The sequence below is a fragment of the Mustela nivalis genome (genome assembly GCF_964662115.1).
Source record: "Mustela nivalis genome assembly, chromosome: 10".
Lineage (NCBI taxonomy): Eukaryota > Metazoa > Chordata > Mammalia > Carnivora > Mustelidae > Mustela > Mustela nivalis.
Window position 1 is genome coordinate 10,402,968 of NC_139029.1, and position 19,547 is coordinate 10,422,514.

The window sequence follows — 19,547 nt, forward strand, 5'->3', positions numbered from 1 at the left end:
GGTGCTTATATTTTAAGTATACGTTTTGTCATGAAATAGTTTAATTTTAATAGCTTGGGACTAGATTTGTAACCAAATTCTTGTTAAATATCTGGTAACGATTCTGTCTTTCTGTTTAAATGTTGATATTAATTTATCTGCTCTATTGGCTAGGTTAGCATTCAAAGTCCAAATTTGAGGCTCAAATGCTTTTCCCATTGGGCTTCCGTTACGCATGACTGAACTCTTTGAGCACATCTAGCATGCTAAATACAGGAGCTCCTCACAGTGTGAAAATAAGACCTGATTAAAAACACATCTATTTTAATTCCCCTTTGCAAATGGTTCTGCTTTTAATGTTACCTTTCCGAATTATCATTAAGACTCAAATGAGGAAATTCACTTCACCATCCATTTATCAGAAGAAAGGAGAGATCACACCCTACTTTTGATCTTTCTCAATGAGCATCAATTATTTATTGTTAAAATAAATTTAAAAATCAGAATAACAGAGTGGGTTGCCTTGCTATTGAAAATATACCAAGATAAATGCTGCTGAAGAAATTCTGCCTTTGTAAATATTTGTACCAAAGACAGAAATAGAGAAAAGCTTTCCCAGTGTTTTCTGATACATTGCCAATAAAAATGAAAGGCATTGAAAAAAATCAAGTACTTGATTTGGGGCTATGCAAAGGGCGTGTACTTATCAGTTTTGCTGTTATTAAGAGCTTTGCAAAAACAAACGGAATGTTGGCATACTTAATATGCAATCACTGCATTTTGATTTGACTGTAGGACCTATGTAGGCTATAAAACCCTGAAAATTGATAATGATATGTTCTTAATTTCAGCTGATACTTACTTTTGATATTAATGAGAAATTAGTGGCCAACTTAATAGTATTCGTGATATTTACGGTATGTTACTTCCAAATCCTTTTACATATATCATCTTCTTTGATACTTCTAGGAAGCTTTTTTGATAGATATTTCGTTTTGCAGATAACGATATTGAGACTTTGAGGATTTAATCGATTTGTCTAGGTCATATAGCTAGTGACAAAACTGGAACTGGAATTTCTAACTCTTAACCCAGTAACCCAGGGGTATTCCATTATACATACTGTCTATTGTTTGTATCATCAGTATTGTTTTTGTTTTGTTTTTTATTTTTTATTTTTTTAGTATAACACAGAGTTCATGCCAAGTAGTGTTTGTTATGCTAAAAGAATCAGTAAGGAACATGGACAGTATTATTATTATTTTTTTAAAGATTTTATTTATTTATTTGACAGACAGAGATCACAAGTAGGCCGAGAGGCAGGCAGAGAGAGAGAGAGAGAGAGGGAAGCAGGCTTCCCGCGGAGCAGGGAGCCCGATGCGGGGCTCGATCCCAGGACCCTGAGATCATGACCCGAGCCGAAGGCAGCAGCCCAAACCACTGAGCCACCCAGTCGCCCCATGGACAGTATTTTTAACCTGTAACTATTAAGTTTAATAAAGATGGATAGAATTCCTACCTGAATTGCTCATTTGAACCCAGCATCTATATGTGAGCTATTTTTCCTTTAAATGAATCTGTTCAGTTGAAGTTAGTGTCATATTTTTTTTCTTTTGGCATCATAGGAGCACGTTAGATAATTGAAATTTGTTTTACTCATTAAATTTATTTAGGCTGATATCTGTTGACATTTTATAAACTGAGAATTCTCTTGAGAAATATATATCGGATTTTTAAGAAACCAAGAAACTAAAATGTATACTTTCGTTGCTATTTTTGGTGCCAAACAGGTAGTTTGACAATACTTCAAGCGAATCTGAGTATAAAGGTTGGTTTGATGAGATTTTGTTAGGCTTTATATTAAAGAGAGACTGTTTCTCAGTTGTTTGGTAGATCTCTGGCTCGATGAGATGATATTCTTAATTTGATATTTGCCTCTAATCTTTTTGACATTCTGTGAGCTCTTTGGTCTTGGGAGAACTTTAACTCAACTTTGCTTAATAATTTATGTGTTGGTAATCTTCTACCAGGTTTCTCCTCCACTACTTCCCAAAGGTGGGGGACTTGAAGTAGTATTTGTAAATAACTTTGCCCATTTTAAAATAATTTACAAAAATTAAGTACTTATTCTGCTTTTTACATGGAAAAACAGCACTGCTGTAACAAGACTTTTAGGCTAACTGAAAAGAACTAGTTCAAAAAATTTTTAGTTGGTAAGGATGTTGCTTTAACTTTCACTTAATGTACCTTCATTCTTGTGCCATGGAGAAAGTATTAGAAAAAATATCTTAATTGCTTCTTATTTTGTTCTGCTTTATCCTTTTATTGTTCTTTGGGAGCCCTAGATGGATACCAAATACTGCATTCAAGAATTACTCTAATTAGTCTTTTTTCTAATAATTTTGCTTCTAAAAGTCTACCCCCCCCCTTTTTTTTTCAGTCCTTGAATTTTTTCCTCAGACTGATTTTAACTGAAGTCTGCATGCAAGGTCAGATATGCCCTTCTGTAACTGCAAGACACTATTTTGTGAATCCTCTTGTCAGTTGCCCCTCTTAGTGCAACTGAGCCGAATCTCTTCTGTTCTTCATGGTGACACTTTGGTCTTTCCAAGAGGTTTCAGCTAATACAGAGCCTATCAAGTTTTAAATGAGGAGTTTACATCCTATTTTAAAGTGTGTTTCAAATTGTGGTGGTTGCTTATATTGAAATTCATGCTTCATGGAAAAATGCATGTCAGTTCAATGTTAACTGCAGCCGTGCATGCAGAGCTATATAGTTCAGGGGTGCTTGGGTAGCTCAGTCAGTTAGGTGGCTGCCTTCAGCTCAGGTAATGATCCCAGGACCCTGGGACTGAGCGCTGCATCAGGCTCCCTGCTTAGCTGGGAGTCTGCTTCTCCCTCTCCCTCTGCCGCAGCTCCCCCTGCTTGTGCTCTCTCTCCTTGTCAAATAAATAAATGAATAATCTTAAAAACAACAACAGCTATATAGTTCATGAGTTTAGGTTAATAGTGTGCTGGCTTGACACTCCTTAAGTGATAGTGTCAGGACAAAGAAATGGCCACATGTAAATGGCTGATCCTACATCTGTGGTTTGTTTGCTTTTACTGAGGAATCCATTCCATAATATTTTCAAGAACACAAATTTCCATTTCATTTAATGGCTGATTTGCATGAAGACGAGGACAGCCTGTGGGGCTGCACTAAATACTTTAAGTAAATTATCAATGAATGCCACTATTGTAGTGGGGCTTTTCTGTTTCTAGCTTTTCTCTACCTCTTCTGTCTCTTACTGAAGTTAAATTGGTTAAATTACCTGGCTCAGAATCTAGAAGTTTTAGAAATAATTAGTCAAAATTCCAAAAATCATTTCAAATGGAGGGTAAGCTTAGCCCCTCAGCTAGCTCATCTTTTACTGAAATCATTGCAACTGTGTTAGACTGGGGCTTGCTTAGCCTTGTCAATGGAAGAGAGAGTATCTCAACTGGTCAGATTTATAGCATGGACTATTTCTCTTTTTAAGATTTTATTTATTTGGGATAGAGAGAGTACAAGCTAGGGGACAGAGGGAGAGGGAGAAGCAATCTCCCCACTGAGCAGGGAGCCAGCTGCTGGGCTGGACCCAGGGATCATGACCTGCATAGAAGGCAGACGCCTAATGGGCTGAGCCACCCAGGCGCCCCTATAGTATGGACTATTAGACCAAATACAAGAAAAGTTGATGTGACTCTCAGCCAGACACAATAATTAATTAGCTTATGTCACATTATATGGTAAACAACAAAGTAAAAAACCACTTGGAGCATTACTGTCTGTGGAACAGAAGAAATTGCTGTGCACAGGTGACTCCAGGTATTAGTGCCAGTGATCATGGTGACCATATTTTCCAGTTCACAATATAGTCTGGTGATAAATCGGCTGTATTTAAGGAGACCGTGAATAAGACCAAATATTTAAAATCTGGTGTGTACTTGAAGTACCGCACCTTTGATATTTTATTTCTGCAGATAAAAAATGGAAAATTGAGTTGCTGACTGTTCTAAACGATTCCATTTTTCTGAACTCAATACAGTTTGCCTTAATTTTGTCGGTTTTCTCTGGGGTTCTGTAAACTGGCCTTTATATGAAAGTTCAGCTGTGGTCTTTAAAGGTCGCTAGGCCTGGAAAGGCCAGAGGTCTGATCCGTTCCTATGCTTAAATATTAAATTACAGCAAATCCTTTATATAAATCCTTTTAACAATATTAGACATGTAGCCGTCTTCTTTCAGTTCTATTCCTGATATACCGTAACGTATCTTGCAAAACATTTCGTAAGATCCTATATAAAATAGTTGCTTTACGTTAGGGCTAATTATTCTTGAGAGGGATGGGCTTCTGATCCCGTCATTGCTTCGCTTGGCAGTGAGAAGGGCGGCCTTGTTCTGACACTTTCCCAAGCAGGCGGGGATCCTGGTGCCCGGAAACGGCCAGCTCCTGGCCGAAGGGTGAGTAGGGTCAGGAGTCCTGGCTTCTTCGGGGAGAGGCACCGGCAGCCGCTCTGACACGCGGGGCTATCAAAACCAACTCCCTTTCTCTCTTTTGTTCCTCTAGGCCCGCGCCTGGGACCCCTGTTTGAGGGGCTGGAGACCGTCCCGGTCCCTGGAAGCTCAGCGCCCCAGGTCTGACCGAGCGCCCGCCCCGCGGCCCACTCCCTGCGTGCCTGCGCGCCTGCGCATCAGGATCGGGCGCGCGAGCGTTCCTTTCAAGCCCCGCGTTCCTCCCTCCCCCGCGCGCCTGCGCGCCGGCTGGGAGGAACTCGGCGTTTCAGCCTCGGCGGGCGGGCGGACGCGCGCGTGCCCGCGGCGAGGGAGGCGGGCCGCGCGCACCGGTGGGAAGCGTCCGGCTGCCACAGCGCCAGCTCCGTCGTAGTCGCTGCCGCCCGGGTCCCGCTCGCCCCTCCTCCCCGCTCCCCCGCCCGCCGCCGCCCGGGCGCATGCGCCGCCGGAGCGCGAGGGTCGGCTTCGGGTGTGTGGTGGCGGCAGAGCGGAGCTGCGAGGCCCGAGAGTCAGAACCTGGGGGAGAGGGATGGTCTCTGCACGGGGGGGAGCCGGAGGAGCCGCCGCCGCTGCCGACGCCACCGCCGCAGCCGCCGCCGCCGCCGCCTCGGCGCCCGCCTCCCGGCGCTGACGGGCTCGTACGAAGCCGGCGAGGGAGAACCCGCACCAGCGGTCGCCGGCACACCGCCCAGCATGGTCCGGGAAACCAGGCACCTCTGGGTGGGCAACTTACCGGAGAACGTGCGGGAAGAGAAGATCATCGAGCATTTCAAACGGTGAGTGACACGCGGCCCGGGGCCGCGCTCTCCCTTCGGGCGCTGCTGCCCGCCCGACCCGTTGCCGGCCCCTCCCCGTGCGCGGAACTGCTGAGGGGACCCGGGCCAGAGCCGCGGACTGGTGCGGGGGGCGCGCGGTTGTCTGGCCGCCGCTCGGCCCGCGTCGCGGCGTTGGGCCTCGGGCCTCGGCGGAGCGGTCCGGCTGCCGCCCTCTCCCGCCCCAGCGAGGAGGAGGCTGTCGCTCGGCCTCCGCGGAACCGGCGCCCGGAGGGCGCCCGCCAGCCGGCGGGGCAGGAGTAGGGTCGCGTCCTTGCGCGCCGCCGCCCCGGACCCCCGTCCCGGCGCGGCCAACTCCGGAGTCCCGCCGCAAGTCCCGCTCCTCGCCCTGCCGACGCTTGGAAATGTCTAGCCGGGAGAGGGGTTTGTGCGACATGAGAGGCTTCACCCAGACACACGGCTCGGTAGGTGGTGTAGGAGCAGCTCGGAACCGGGGCAGCTGCGAGGTTCTGGGCACCTCTCCCGAACGGCTTACAGACCTAGAAACTACAGGGAAATGGCAAGCTCACATTTCTCCTGTGGGTTTTTTTTTTTTTTTTAATTCTTATTTTTTCGGGGTTGGCTAGCGAGTATGGTGTCTGAAAATAAGTTGGTGCGCTTATTTCGGCTCTTTCGCCTTCCAGGCCGCCTCAGCCCTCTGGGGTCCTTGGGTGAGGACGGTGGTGAGGACCGAGGGCTTTCACTGGAAGCCCCACGGCGGGTAGGACGGTGCCCAGCGGGCGCCGGAGCCCGAGAGCCTCGGGATCGCTACCTCCGCGGCCGCGCGGGGTTAGCGCTGAGGGGCCGCCTTTGAAAGAACGGTGATTCCCTCCCGCCCAGAGTTCTTGAACCGGTCGTTGGAAGAATGCACGTCTTTTAAGATCAGGAGATGTAGTTTTGTTTTTTTTTTTTTAACTTCCCAGAATATATATATTTTTTTCGGTGAGATGGTGGGATCACTGTTGTTTTGGTACCTCTGCTACGGTAGCATTCAAGCGCCTGCTTTCTTTGTGGAACGTATGCGTACCGTGACGGGTAGCGTCCTCGCTAGAACATCCTGAAAGTGACGCTGTGCTTAAGCTTGGTGCAGAATGAGGAGGACTGTAGCAGATCCGCGCTCGTCCTCGAAAATTACCGTTCCTTGCGATATTCCAGACCCGGAACGATCTTCAGTTCGGTTTACTCCTAATTCCTCTTACTATCTAGTGAGTGGAGGAAATTATGGAGCGCCCTTATTAGTGAGTCACCATGGGAAAAACAGATTGCGTCGCTTGCTCCTGAGCAGCTTGGATAGGGAAATGGAAGCAGAGGCAGCAGAGCTGGATCCACTCCGTCTTTTAAATGGAGGATCATTGATTCTGTTGGTGGTTGCTGTTACTGGGGTATTAAATCTTCACCGCTGGAGCGCGCGTCTGCGCGTGTCCGCGTGTGAAAAGGAGCCGGCAATAGTGAGGCCATTCATAACCTGCTCAGGCTGTCCTCGGCAGGGCTGGGGGAGGCGCGCTTCCAGGGACTCTCCCGGTGTTTACTACGTTGTGCTGAGAAACCAGGCAAGGGCAGGCAGGGAGCAAAAGCTCACCTCTACCCCGGGGGTAAAGGGGAGCGAGACCCCGGGCTCAGTGGGGAAGCAGATGGGAACTTTTCCCTCCCTGGCGCGGCTCCACCCTTTACCTCCACCCACCGCCCCACCGTGTTCAGTGCTTTGGTGGGAAAGTCCTGTAGACGCAGATTATCGGAGTGGAAAGGCCACTTTAGGTGTGTTCACTTTTAACTCCTGTGGACTTTGTCTGTAGGTCTCTGGGAAATTCGGCTGTACCGACGTGCAAACACGTGCATTGCAGCATTCGCGTTGCTCCTCAGTGTTCTGTGGCCAGACGTGTCACTTCGCATTATGCACATTCCAGAGACATTGCATACCTCTTGCAGGGAGTTTGACTCCTCTCAAGATGAGGGGAGAGGGAATGGGAAGAGGAGATCGTCCGCGGGAGTTTTGGGAGATTTTTAAGTGGATGGGGCTGCGGTCCGGCTTGTGTGAATGACTTTCTAAAATGGCGGCCAGGACCCACTTTATGTGGGAATCAGCAGCAGCTCTCAGAATGCACAGAGGGAGGAGGGGGCGGAGGATGCGAGCTGCCTTCGAAAGCGGAGGTCTGGAGGAACGTTACTGTATTAAACAGGGCTTAGCGGGCACACTGCGTTTAAAGGGGTATCTCACCTATTGCAGAGCACAAGCAGATGCTACCAAAAGCAGATTCTGTTAAAACTAAGCAGACCGTGTGTCCATGACACTCCTTTATGTTAAAAGCGATTTTTAAAAAAATTTAGACAAACGTCCTTAGCTCTTTGAAAAGGCAGTGCATTCTTATGGGTTTAAAGAGTGTGAAGGGTTCACAGAGAAAAATCTCCCCTTCACCCCTGACCTCGGGATTCCCAGTTCCCATCCCCCACTTCCCACCCAATCCCCGGGACAGGTAATCTCTATTTATGGTTTCTTGTTTATTCTTACATATGTATAAGAAATGTTTTTGCTTTTCCAGCTGTGGAGTTAAATGGACCCTGTTTGGAGGAATTCAAAGCCTTTTATCCCTATTGTAGAAAATGTTTTGTAAAATGTGTGATTGCTACTAGGGGAAGGCGAAATTTGAGTAATTTAAGTGAAAGGGATAAAAATAAAAAGGTAGTTGTACCGGAATGATAGCTGTGTAAGAAAATGTAAGGATATACACTTCTAGTGTTTTCTAGAACTCAAGATGAGAGAAACTCTCTAATACCTTTTACCAGCTTTTACCCTTTTCCCTTGCTAATTACAACATTAACTAATAACTGTTTTACAGGATTAAGAGGTGTATATTGGGAATATATTACATAAAACGTTTTCAGAATTATTCTTGTAACACTGATTAGGCTATTATAGTAAGTGTTTGGGATTTTGTTTTTGTTTTTTAAAGATTAAACCAGTTTTGGAAGCAGGGCAGCTTAGAGGGCACTTTTGTGTGTGTTTGGGGGAGGGGTCAGAACCAGATCTTTTTTGTATTATTTACAGTGTATTATTTTTATTATTTACAATGGTCAGTATTTTTGGTGGAAAATAGATTGCGGGAAGGATGCTGATAAAGGCTTTTTCCCCGTTCGAACTAAAGAAAGGCCCAGTCTTTAAAATATAATCAGAGCATTTTCAAAATTTGGCTTTACCTTCTTGCAATAGAATATATTTGTTGTGTTCATTTTCTTTACAGCTTTTAATATACCGCTGAAAAAAATTAAATGAGGACTATTTCTGAATCAGATTTTAGTTAACAAAGGTCTGTTGCAGGGACTGAATTTGCACAATAGAGAAAGTCCTTTCCTTTGTATGTTAGCTGGGTTGAAGGGGGAAGGGAGGAGTTACACAACAATTGGTTGCTGTCTTTTAGTTGTAAGAGAGAGAGGTGTGTGCAAAGATGATTCCCTGAATTAGAATGAGCGAACGAATAGAGCCCTTTAAAGAATATAAAATTCTCTATTTTATTTGCCTGTTTTAAGTAAATCACATTTTCAGGTTCTTCCCATCCATCCCCAGTTTTAGAGAAGACGTTAAAGATTGTGCAGAGGTAGAGCAAGGTAGCAGCTTATGTAAAAATTCTGTCAAAGAATGAGACCCATTTAAAAATGTATTTTTGGCTTTGCTAATTTTAAATATTACAATGGTTTTCTGAGTTAAAATAGCTGGAATACATGTTACATGTATTTGGATATCTTTACTTTGGGGACACAGTAAAAATATAGTGGAAGAATTTCCTTGTCTTTAGTATTCTATAACTGGAGGTATTTTTAGACTTCAAACAAATTTGACTCACCCTAGCCTTACATCATTGCTACATCGTTTCTTTTTTAGAGCCCAGCCAGTTCTATGTAGAAACAGCTCTGGTTTTGAATGTTATAATTTTGATATTTATGTGTCGGGCTTTTGTACATTTAAAAAATAAAATTCAGTTATCATGATAAATAGCATTAAAAATTAATACAGAATGCTTGAAATACTGTATTTTATTTCCTAAGGAGGATGCCTCTGGCAGATTGGGGGAAAATAGGTGCCAGGAAGATTGGTGATGTTTGACTGGTGGAGGGCACCGTCTTGATTGCTTTTTTAAAAAAAAGTTTGAGGGGCACCTGGGCACCTGGGTGGCTCAGTCGTTAAGCGTTTGCCTTTGGCTCAGGTCATGATCCTGGGGTCCTGGGATCTAGCCTTATATCGGGCTCCCTGCTCGGCGGGAAGCCTGCGTCTCCCTCTTGCACTCCCCCTGTGTTCCCTCTCTCGCTGTCTCTGTCAAATAAATAAAATCTTTTTTTTTTAAGATTTTATTTATTTATTTGACAGAGAGATCACAAGTAGGCAGAGAGGCTGGCAGAGAGAGAGGGGAAGCTGGCTCCCTACTGAGCAGAGAGCCTGATGTGGGGCTCAATTTCAGGACCCTGGGACCGTTACCTGAGCAGAGGCTTTTAACCCACTGAGCCACCCAGGCTCCCCTAAATAAATAAAATCTTAAAATAAAAATTAAAAAAAATGTTTGAAATAGTTTGTGAGAACTAGTATATACAATTGGAGATGATATATTTCTGTTTTTACTTATAAGAATCTGTGGTGTTTGAGCTGTAGTTAGCTAGTCCACATTATTTAATGTAAGCATTGTGGTCTGCAAATAACTTTAGTATATATTGTTATTAAAATTGGGCTCCTGAATTTCCTTATTGGATGCTTTGTAATAAATGTTCAAGCCCTTGAAACAGACCTATATTAGCCTGCTGAACAAGGAGACAAAATAAAGTAATACTTTTTTATAGTTAAATTTCTAAAGTTTACTGCTATCTTTACTTAATTTATTATTATTATTATTTGCCTTAGAGCTACTCATGTTTTGAGTGAAAATCGAATACTCTGGGGGTGCCCAGGTGGCTCAGTTAAGAGTCTGCTTTCAGGGGCGCCTGGGTGACTCAGTGGGTTAAGCCTCTCTGCCTTTGGCTTGGGTCATGATCTCAGGGTCCTGGGATCCAGCCCCACATTGGGCTCTGCTCAGCAGGGAGCCTTCTTCCTCCTCTCTCTCTGCCTGCCTCTCTGCCTGCTTGTGATCACTCTCTGTCAAATAAATAAATAAAATCTTAAAAAAAAAGTTAAAAAAAAAAAGTCTGCTTTCATCTCAGGTCATGATCCTGGGGTTTTGGTATCGACCCTGCCTTGGGCTCTCTCCTCTGTGAGAAGCCTCCTTCTCCCTCTCCCACTCCCCCTGCTTGTGTTCCCTCTCTCTCTATCTCTCTGTGTCAAATAAAATCTTTAAAAAAGAAAAGAAAGGAAAATAGCATACTCTGTTGTGGAAACCAGTTAGTATGTTTAATCGTTTTATTAGAAACCATGTAATTTTTGTATTCTACCTGTTTTCGCTGTGCAGAAATACGCTTTGCTGTGAAGAGATGTTCTTGATACAATTGTACAGTATTACAGTATTCAGACCCCCCCCCCCCCGCCTCTGTATCTGCCAGGTTGAAAATTGTAAACATCTGAAACCCACAAAGAAATGTCTCTGTAAAATGTTAACTAAATTTAGTGAATTCTTGGATTTAATTACTTAGTTCATTTTGAATATAGAGATAAACTGAAATTTAGCATAAAGGTTTTTATTATGTAAGGAACCACTCCAGTTCTTACATTTAAGGAGTATTTGTGGGAAAATTCACATGGGAAACACAGTTGTTTGTCCTATTGCTTGTTTTGGTGCTAGATTTTTTAGTCCAGCATACCAAACCTCTAGAGTAATATATGTCTTTGTTAAGTGCAGACTTTGGCTTACTTGAGAATTTGGACAAATGGAATGGCGATTTTCTGAGTGTACCTTGTATAGACTTTGATGGTTACATTCCTATCATGTTTCCATGCGGTATATGAACTTGTGTGTGTAATGCATTTGTAGTTTTATGTATATATATATATATATAATATATATAACATAATACATATATATATATACACATTTATAAATTCTTAAAATTGATTTTTTCAACCTTCACCTTATTTTATTCCTTTCATTCAAAAACTAGGACATTTGTATTCTTTTTAAACATTTTGTATTTTAGGGGCACCTGGGTGGCTCAGATGGTTAGGCCTCTCAGACTCTTGGTTTCGGCTCAGGATTGTGAGATTGAGCCCCTACCTTCAGCTCTCTGCTCAGCCGAGTCTGCTTGAGATTCTTTCCCTCTGTCCCTATCCCTGTTCCTGAGTGCACACAAGCATGTGCGTGTTTTCGCTGTCTCTCAGATAAGTAAATCTTTTAAAAATTTTTTGTATTAAAAAAATTTTTTTTTGTATTTTTCAAAATGACATCTGGCATGCAGTGATTTGTGTCATCATTAAGTTGGTAGGTGGTAAATTTTTTTGTCTCAAGCGTTAATTTTTAAAAACAACGCTGTTACACTGTAGTAAAGGCTCTTTTGTATTCAGGATTTCTTAAAAATCGCCTTGGGTTGGGGCACCTGGGTGGCTCAGTGGGTTAAAGCCTCTGCTTTCAGCTCAGGTCATGATCCCAGGGTCTTGGGATCAAGCCCCACATCGGGCTCTCTGCTTGGCAGGGAGCCTGCTTCCTCCTCTCTCTCTGCCTGCCTCTCTGCCTGCTTGTGGTCTCTATCTGTCAAATAAATAAATAAAATCTTTTTTAAAAAAATCGCCTTGGGGTTTGTTTTTTTTTTTTTTTTTTAGTTTTTTTAGGATTTTATTTATTTGAGAGAGTGCATGCACATGAGGTTGGGGGGTGGAGGGCAGAGGGAGAGGGTGAGGGACAAGCAGATCCCCACTGAGCACAGAGCCCAAGGAGTGGCTCATTGCAGGACTTGGTCCCAGGACCCCAAGATCATGACAGCAGAAGTCAGAGGCTTGGTGGACTGAGCCACCCAGGCACCCTGCAGAGGATTCTGACTTCCTCATTTCCATGTTTGTAAATAATTCATGCTCATCACAACTTAGAAACTAAAGTAGCTATTAGACTTGCTGCTAGATACTTTAATGTATTAATAAAGATGCATATGTATTACTGTTTTATAGTTTAAAATTTATACTTTGGAGAATTTTGGACACATATAAAAAGAGAAAAATAGTAAGTGAATCCTGTGTACCCAGCATTTAGCCCAAACAACTATCAATTGTGGCCTGTTTTGATTTATGAAGAAAATTAAAGCAAAGGAGGGAATAGAGAGTCATGGGGGTGGGAGGAATGAGTAAGGCCTCTTTGAAAAGATGGTATTGTGGGGCACCTATGTGGCTCAGACAGTTAAAGCAGCTGCCTTTGGCTCAGGTCATGATTTCAGGGCTTTAGGATTGAGCCCCACATTGGGCTCCCTGCTCAGCAGAGGGCCTGGTTCTCCCTTTCTCTCTGCCTGCTGCTCTGCCTACTTGTTCTCCCTCTCTCTCTCTCTCTCTGTCAAATAAATAGATAAATAGACATAAAAAAAAAGATTTTATTTATTTATTTGACGGAGAGAAACAGTGAGAAACGGAACATAAGCAGGGCGAGTGGGAGAGGGAGAAGCAGGCAGGGAGAAGCAAGCTTCCTGCCGAGCTGGGAGCCCCACGTGAGACTCTATCCCAGGACCCTGGGATCATGACCCAAGCCGAAGGCAGATGCTTAAAGACTGAGCCACCCAAGTGCCCCAGTAAATAAAATCTTTTTTTTTTTTTTAAGATTTTTATTTATTTATTTGACAGAGATCACAAGTCAGCAGAGAGGCAGGCAGAGAGAGAGGGAGGAGGAAGCAGGCTCCCCGCTGAGCAGAGAGCTCGAAGCGAGGCTCAATCCCAGGACCCTGGGATCATGACCTGAGCCAAAGGCAGAGGCTTTAACCCACTGAGCAACCTAGGCGCCCCCAATAAATAAAATCTTAAAAAAACAAAAACCCAAACACTAACTCTCCTTAGTTTAAAAAAATAAAAGGGAAGATAAAATGGTATTTGATATACCAGAATGAGTGTCTGACCACGTTTAGACCCAGTTCTTTCTTACCAGTAATATTTTTCTCATTTAAAATTTATTTTGGAATATAGTTCATGAATGGTACAAAGAATTCCCACATTCCCTTCATCCAGATTCCTCAGTTGTTGACATTCTTGCATGGCACCTCATTGTCTTCCCAACCAGGAAGTCCGTATTGGTGCCATCCTACTGCCCAGTCCACAGACCCCATTCACCTGATGCCAGCCATCCCCACAGTGTTCCATTTTCCGTCCAGGAGCTTGGTCATGTGTTGCTGTTGGTGGCTGTGTCTCATCATTCTGAATACTTTCTCAGTCTTGTGCTAATTCTCATGTGCCTGGTAGTCTTACAAAGCACAGGTCTTTTGAGGAACCTGGGTGGCTCAGTCAGTTAAGCATGTGCATTCAGTGGGGTTCATGATCCCAGGGTCCTGGGTTTGAGCCCAGTGTCGGGCTCCCTGCTCAATGGGTGTCCGCTTCCCCCTCTGCCCCTCCCCCTGCTCATGCTTGCTCACTCGCACGTGCTCTCTCTCTCAACTGAATAAATAAAATCTTAAAAAGGATAGGCCTTTGCTTCTGCAGGATAAACCCTCCAGTTGAAATCTGTCCAGTATTACCTCATGACCAGATCAGAGCATGCATCTTGGCAAGAATACCACAGAAGTGATTCTTTGCTCTTCTCAAGAGTAGCATATAAGGAGGCAGACAGTATGGATCTGTGCCACAACTGGTGATACTAGTTCTAACTGCTCACCTAGTCAGGTTAAATCTTTACTATTTTCCCCTTTGTATTTGATTAGCATTTTATGGGGAGATATCTTAATATTATAGTCTTTCTTCTTTTATCAAGCCTACAGTCACCAGCTTTAACAGTGCTAACTCTTGCCGGTAAGTATAGTGTTGTGATTCCTTCTATATTTAGTTTCCTGTAGGTAGGAGCTTTCTGTGTATGTGTAGAATACTTACGATTTCTACTTTTTTCAGTGAGCTTTGGTCCAGGGATTATTTGATACCCAAATTGTCCTAGGTTTGGCCAGTTGGAGCTCTTTCAAACTGGCTGTTGTGTCCTTTTGATATCTCTCCATCACTGTTTAAGCATTTCTTTATTTCAGGCATAACAAAGGCTTATCATGTACTTTCCTTGTCCTATAATCAGTCATTTCTCCAAGAAATTCTAGTTCCTTTTAGTGTAGGATAGTATTTAGAAACCAACACCTGGATGCTCAGTGTACCCATTCCTACAGAGCTAAGAAAATGTGTGTCATGTGGGTACCTAACTATGAGATATATATATATATTTTTTTTCCATATATACACGTTATCTGTACCTCTGTGTCCCATTTTTTAAAAAGTTCACTTATGTTCCAATACCTGAAGATTTTTTCTAACCTCTCCAGTTTTAAAAATACATATATTTTTAAGGATTTTATTTCATTTATTTGACAGAGAGAAAGACCTTGAGAGAGGGAACACAAGCAGGGGGAGAGGGAGAGGGAGAGAGAGAAGCAGGCTTCCTGCTGAGCAGGGAGCCTGTTGAGAGGCTTGATCCTAGGACTCTGGGATCATGACCTGAGCTGAAGGCAGATGCTTAACGACCGAGCCACCCAGGCGCCCCATAATCTCTACATTTTTATATTTGTAAATTTTTTTCTTAGTGAGAAACCTGACTACTGCTATTCTCACTATCTTTGCCCAGTCAGTTCTCTTTGCCCAATCAGTTCTCTTCTTAGTGTAGCTCTACACTAAGAAGTAGCTCTACACCACTCTACTTCCCCCACCTCCGACACCTTGCTGCCTCTGTTTCTCATTCCCTTCCTCTCAACTACTTTCTTTGGAAACCAACATTTGAGGGTGAGGAACAGGAAAGGAAGATGGGACTGGAAGTGACTTGCATTTTTTGCAAGTTTTTTCAATATTTTCCTCTCCTAGGAGATAGTTTAATGGATGAATACATTCACCCATCTCGGTTTAAAGCAGATATGGAGTGCCTGGGTGGCTCAGTTGGTTGAGTGTCTGTCTTCAGCCCAGGTCATGATCCTAGGATCTTGGATTGAGTCCCACGTCAGGCTCCCTGCTAAGCGAGGGGCCTGCTTCTCCCTCTGCCTGCGGCTCCCCCTACTTGTGCCCTCTCACTGTCAAAGAAATAAAAATGAAAACAAAACAAAAGAAAATTAGATACAGAGCTACCTGATGATTCTTAAAATTGTAGTTTTGGTTCTAAGCCACCACTGACTTGGTGACATGAGTATAATCACTGGATCTGTCTGAGCTTTATTATATGCTGAGTCACACAGAAGAGGAGATAGTGAGAAAGAAGTTTGTTTCTTAGGAATAATATTGGGAATCATCATTGCTTCATTTATTTATTTGGTTGTCAGTCACTCACTTTGGTATCTCAGCAAAATTTTACCTTTGCCCTACCTTCCCCCAAACCTTACTGACCTTAACTTTAAAAAATAAATGAGTTATAATTGGTGTATACTTGAAACTAATAATGTTATATAACATAATCTGATATTTGTATATATTTCAGTATGGCCACCATGTAAGTCTACTTAACACCTGTCACTATACATTGTTACAAAAATGTTTTTCTGGGGCGCCTGGGTGGCTCAGTGGGTTAAGACCTCTGCCTTTAGCTCGGGTCGTGATCCCAGGGTTCTGGGATCGAGCCCCGTGTTGGGCTCTGTGCTCAGCCGGGAGCCTGCTTCCCCCTCTCTCTGCCTGCCTCTCTGCCTCCTTGTGATCTCTGTCTGTCAAATAAATAATAAAATCTTTAAAAAAATGTTTTTCTTGTTCTTTTATTATTTTATTTTTAAAAGATTTTATTTATTTATTTGACACAGAGAGAGAGAGAGAGAGAGAGATCACAAGCAGGCAGAGAGGCAGGCAGAGAGGAAGGGGGAAGCAGGCTCCTCGCTGAGCAGAGAGCCCAACGCAGGCCTCTATCCCAGAACCCTGAGACCATGACCTGAGCTGAAGGCAGAGGCTTAACCCGCTGAGCCACCCAGGCGCCCTTATTATTTATTTTTTTTAAAAAAGATTTTATCTGTTAGAGAGCATGAGTGGGGGGAGGAGCAGAGGGAGAGGGAGAAGCAGACTCCCCGCTGAATAGGGAGCCTGACGTGGGGCTTGATTCTGGGATGCTGGGACCATGACCTGTGCTAAAGGTAGACATTTAACTGACTTAGCCACCTGGTGCCCCCAATTTTTTTTTCTTGTGAAGAGGACTTTTTAATTTTTTTTTAAAGATTTTATTTATTTATTTGACAGAGAGAGAGAGAGAGAGAGAGATCACAAGTAGGCAGAGAGGCAGGCAGAGAGGGGGGGGGGAAGCAGGCTCCCCGCCAAGAAGAGAGCCCGATGTGGAACTCGATCCCAGGACCCCAAGATCATGACCTGAGCTGAAGGCAGAGGCTTAACCCACTGAGCCACCCAGCTGCCACCCCCCCCTTTTTTTAAAAGATTTAATTTATTTGAGAGAGAGCAGGAGCAGGGGGAGAAGGAGAAGCAAACTCCCTGTCGAGCAGGGAGGCTGACTCGGGGCTCCATCCCAGTGCCCTGGGATCATGACCTGAACCTAAGGCAGATGCTTAACCTACTGTGCCAGTTGGACATCCCAAGATTTAATTTTTTAAGTAATCTCTACACACAGTCTAGGGCTTGAACTTAGAACCCCAAGATCAAGAGTCTCATGTTCCACCTACTGAGCCAGCCAGGTGCCCCTGTGTTGAGGACTTTTAAAATTTACTTTCTTAGCAACTTTCAGGTAAGTAATACAGTATTGATCATCACTATGCGGCACATTACATCCCTGTGACTGGTGTCTAACTAGAAGTTTGTACCTTTTGACCCCCTTTCTCTCACTCATTTTACCCTTCTACTCACTGCCCCCCCATCTTTTCTCTGTAGCTGTGAGCTTATGGTTTTTGTTTTTAAGATTTTACACAGAATGAGATCATATATTTGTCTTTCTTTGACTTCATTTAGTATAATGCTCTTTTTTTTTTTTTTTAAGATTTTATTTATTTATTTGACAGAGAGAGATCACAAGTAGGCAGAGAGGCAGGCAGAGAGAGAGAGAGAGGAGGAAGCAGGCTCCCTGCTGAGCAGGACCCAGAGATCATGACCTGAGCCGAAGGCAGAGGCTTTAACCCACTGAGCCACCCAGGCGCCCAGTATAATGCTCTTAAGGTCCATCCATGTTGTCTCAAATAGCAAGACTTCTTTTTTTTATGGCTGTTTAGTACTCCATTGTGTATATACACATCTTCTTTACCTGTTCTTCAGTCCCTGGACAGTTAGGTTGTTTCCATGTCTTGGCTGTAAGAAATTATGCTGCAGTGAACATGGGGTGCACATTATCTTCTCATGTTAGTGTTTTCACTTTCTCTGGATAAATACCCAGAAGTGAATTGCTGGATCATATGGTAATTCTATTTTTAAAGTTTTGAGGAATCTCTATACTATTTTCCAAAGTGGCTGCACTCAACTTTTTTTTCTCCTTCCTGTATTTATTCTTGGTCCCTATCCAACAGGTTCCTTAATGAGGTAAGACCCTTATTCTTGGGGTGCCTGGGTGGCTCAGTGGGTTAAAGCCTCTGCCTTCAGCTCAGGTCATGATCCTAGGTTTCTGGGATCTAGCCCTGCATCGGGCTCTCTGCTCAGCAGGGAGCCTGCTTCCCTTCCTCTCTCTCTGCCTGTGTCTCTGCCTACTTGTGATCTTTCTCTGTGTCAAATAAATAATCTTAAAAAAAAAAAAAAGACCCTTATTCTTTAGCACAAGCCCTGGAATGCTGGAGTTTGTACAGTTTGTAATATTTTGAAGTAGATTCCAGACATTTTATCCATAAATATTTCAGTATTTATTTCTAGAAGATAAGGATTGTTTAAAGAGATATATTCCTATTTCATATACCCAGTCAGTATTCAAGTTTGTAATTGATTTTGTGTGTGTGTGTTTGAAGAATGTTTTTTTTTAAATTTTTATTTATTTATTTTTAATAAACATATAATGTATTTTTATCCCCAGGGGTACAGGTCTGTGAATCGCCAGGTTTACACACTTCACAGCACTCACCATAGCATATACCCTCTCCAGTGTTCGTAACCCCACCCCCTTTCCCAACCCCCCTCCCCCCAGCAACCCTCATTTTGTTTTGTGAGATCAAGAGTCACTTATGGTTTGTCTCCCTCCTAATCCCATCTTGTTTCATTTATTCTTCTCCTACCCCCTTAACCCCCTCATGTTGCATCTCCACTTCCTCATATCAGGGAGATCATATGATAGTTGTCTTTCTCTGATTGACTTATTTTGCTTAAGAATGTTTTTTTAAAAACTCGGGCTCTATTTAAGGTATACCAATTATAATTGGTGATATGTAATTCTTTAAAAATTTTATTGAAAAACTTAAAAAAAAAGTTGGGGGGAGGGCACCTGGCTGGCTTTGGTAGAGCATGAGACTGGTATTGGGTTGTGAGTTAAAGCCCTAGTAAATTTAAAAAAAAGAATTATTAGGTTTAATTTGCATTCAATAAAATGTACTTATTTTAAGTGTGAAGTTTGTTGAATTTTGAGAAATGTAGGCATCTTGTAACCACTACCACCACTACCACCACCACCACTACCCTAGTCGAGATACTACAGTTTGTTTATTTACTTATTGATGAACATTTTGGCTATTGAAGTCTCTTAATCTATAGATTTTAATCTCCCTCTCTCCTTACAACTTAATTTGTTGCAAACCAGGTTGATTGTTCTATGGGGTTTCTCACTGTGTGAATTTTGTTGGTAACATTCTTGTCCATGGGGCATTTGGGTAGCTCAGTCAGGTATCTGACTATTTTGGCTCAGGTCATGATCTTAGGGCCGTAAGATAAGAGCCCCAAGTTGGGCTGCCGGCTGGGTTTGGAGCCTGCTTGGGATTCTTTCTCTCCCTCTGCCCCTCCCTATGCCCTCTCTGAAAAAAGAAAAGAAAAAAGAAAAAATTCTTTTTCTCTATGATGTATGTTAATATCACCTTTTGTCCTTTGATTTTTTTTTTTTTCTTAAGATTTTATTTATTTATTTGGCAGGGCAAGAGAGCACAATCCCGGGAACAGTAGAGGGAGAGGGAGAAGCAGGCTCCCTGCCAATCAGGGAGTCCCTACAACGAGGGACTGATCTCAGGACTCTGGGATCATGACCCAAGCCAAAGGCAGATGCCTAATCATCTGAGCCACCCAGGCGCCC

General features: G+C 43.3%; 1 protein-coding gene across 3 annotated transcripts in view; it reads left to right on the top strand.

Annotated features, from left to right (window-relative positions):
- The first annotated feature begins 2,424 nt into the window (after positions 1-2,424).
- SPEN (spen family transcriptional repressor) overlaps positions 2,425-19,547 on the top strand; it is a 99,668-nt gene continuing 82,545 nt past the window's right edge. The window contains exons 1-3 of one of the 3 annotated variants that reach the window (XM_082685427.1): positions 2,425-2,468; positions 4,381-4,462; positions 4,569-5,289. In XM_082685427.1, the coding sequence (XP_082541553.1) occupies positions 5,207-5,289 (83 nt within the window). In that variant the 5' untranslated portion in view covers positions 2,425-2,468; positions 4,381-4,462; positions 4,569-5,206. Of the gene's footprint in view, positions 2,469-4,380; positions 4,463-4,568; positions 5,290-5,401; positions 5,751-19,547 lie in introns of those variants that run through there. The other 2 variants (XM_082685429.1, XM_082685428.1) reach the window with 2 other exon arrangements.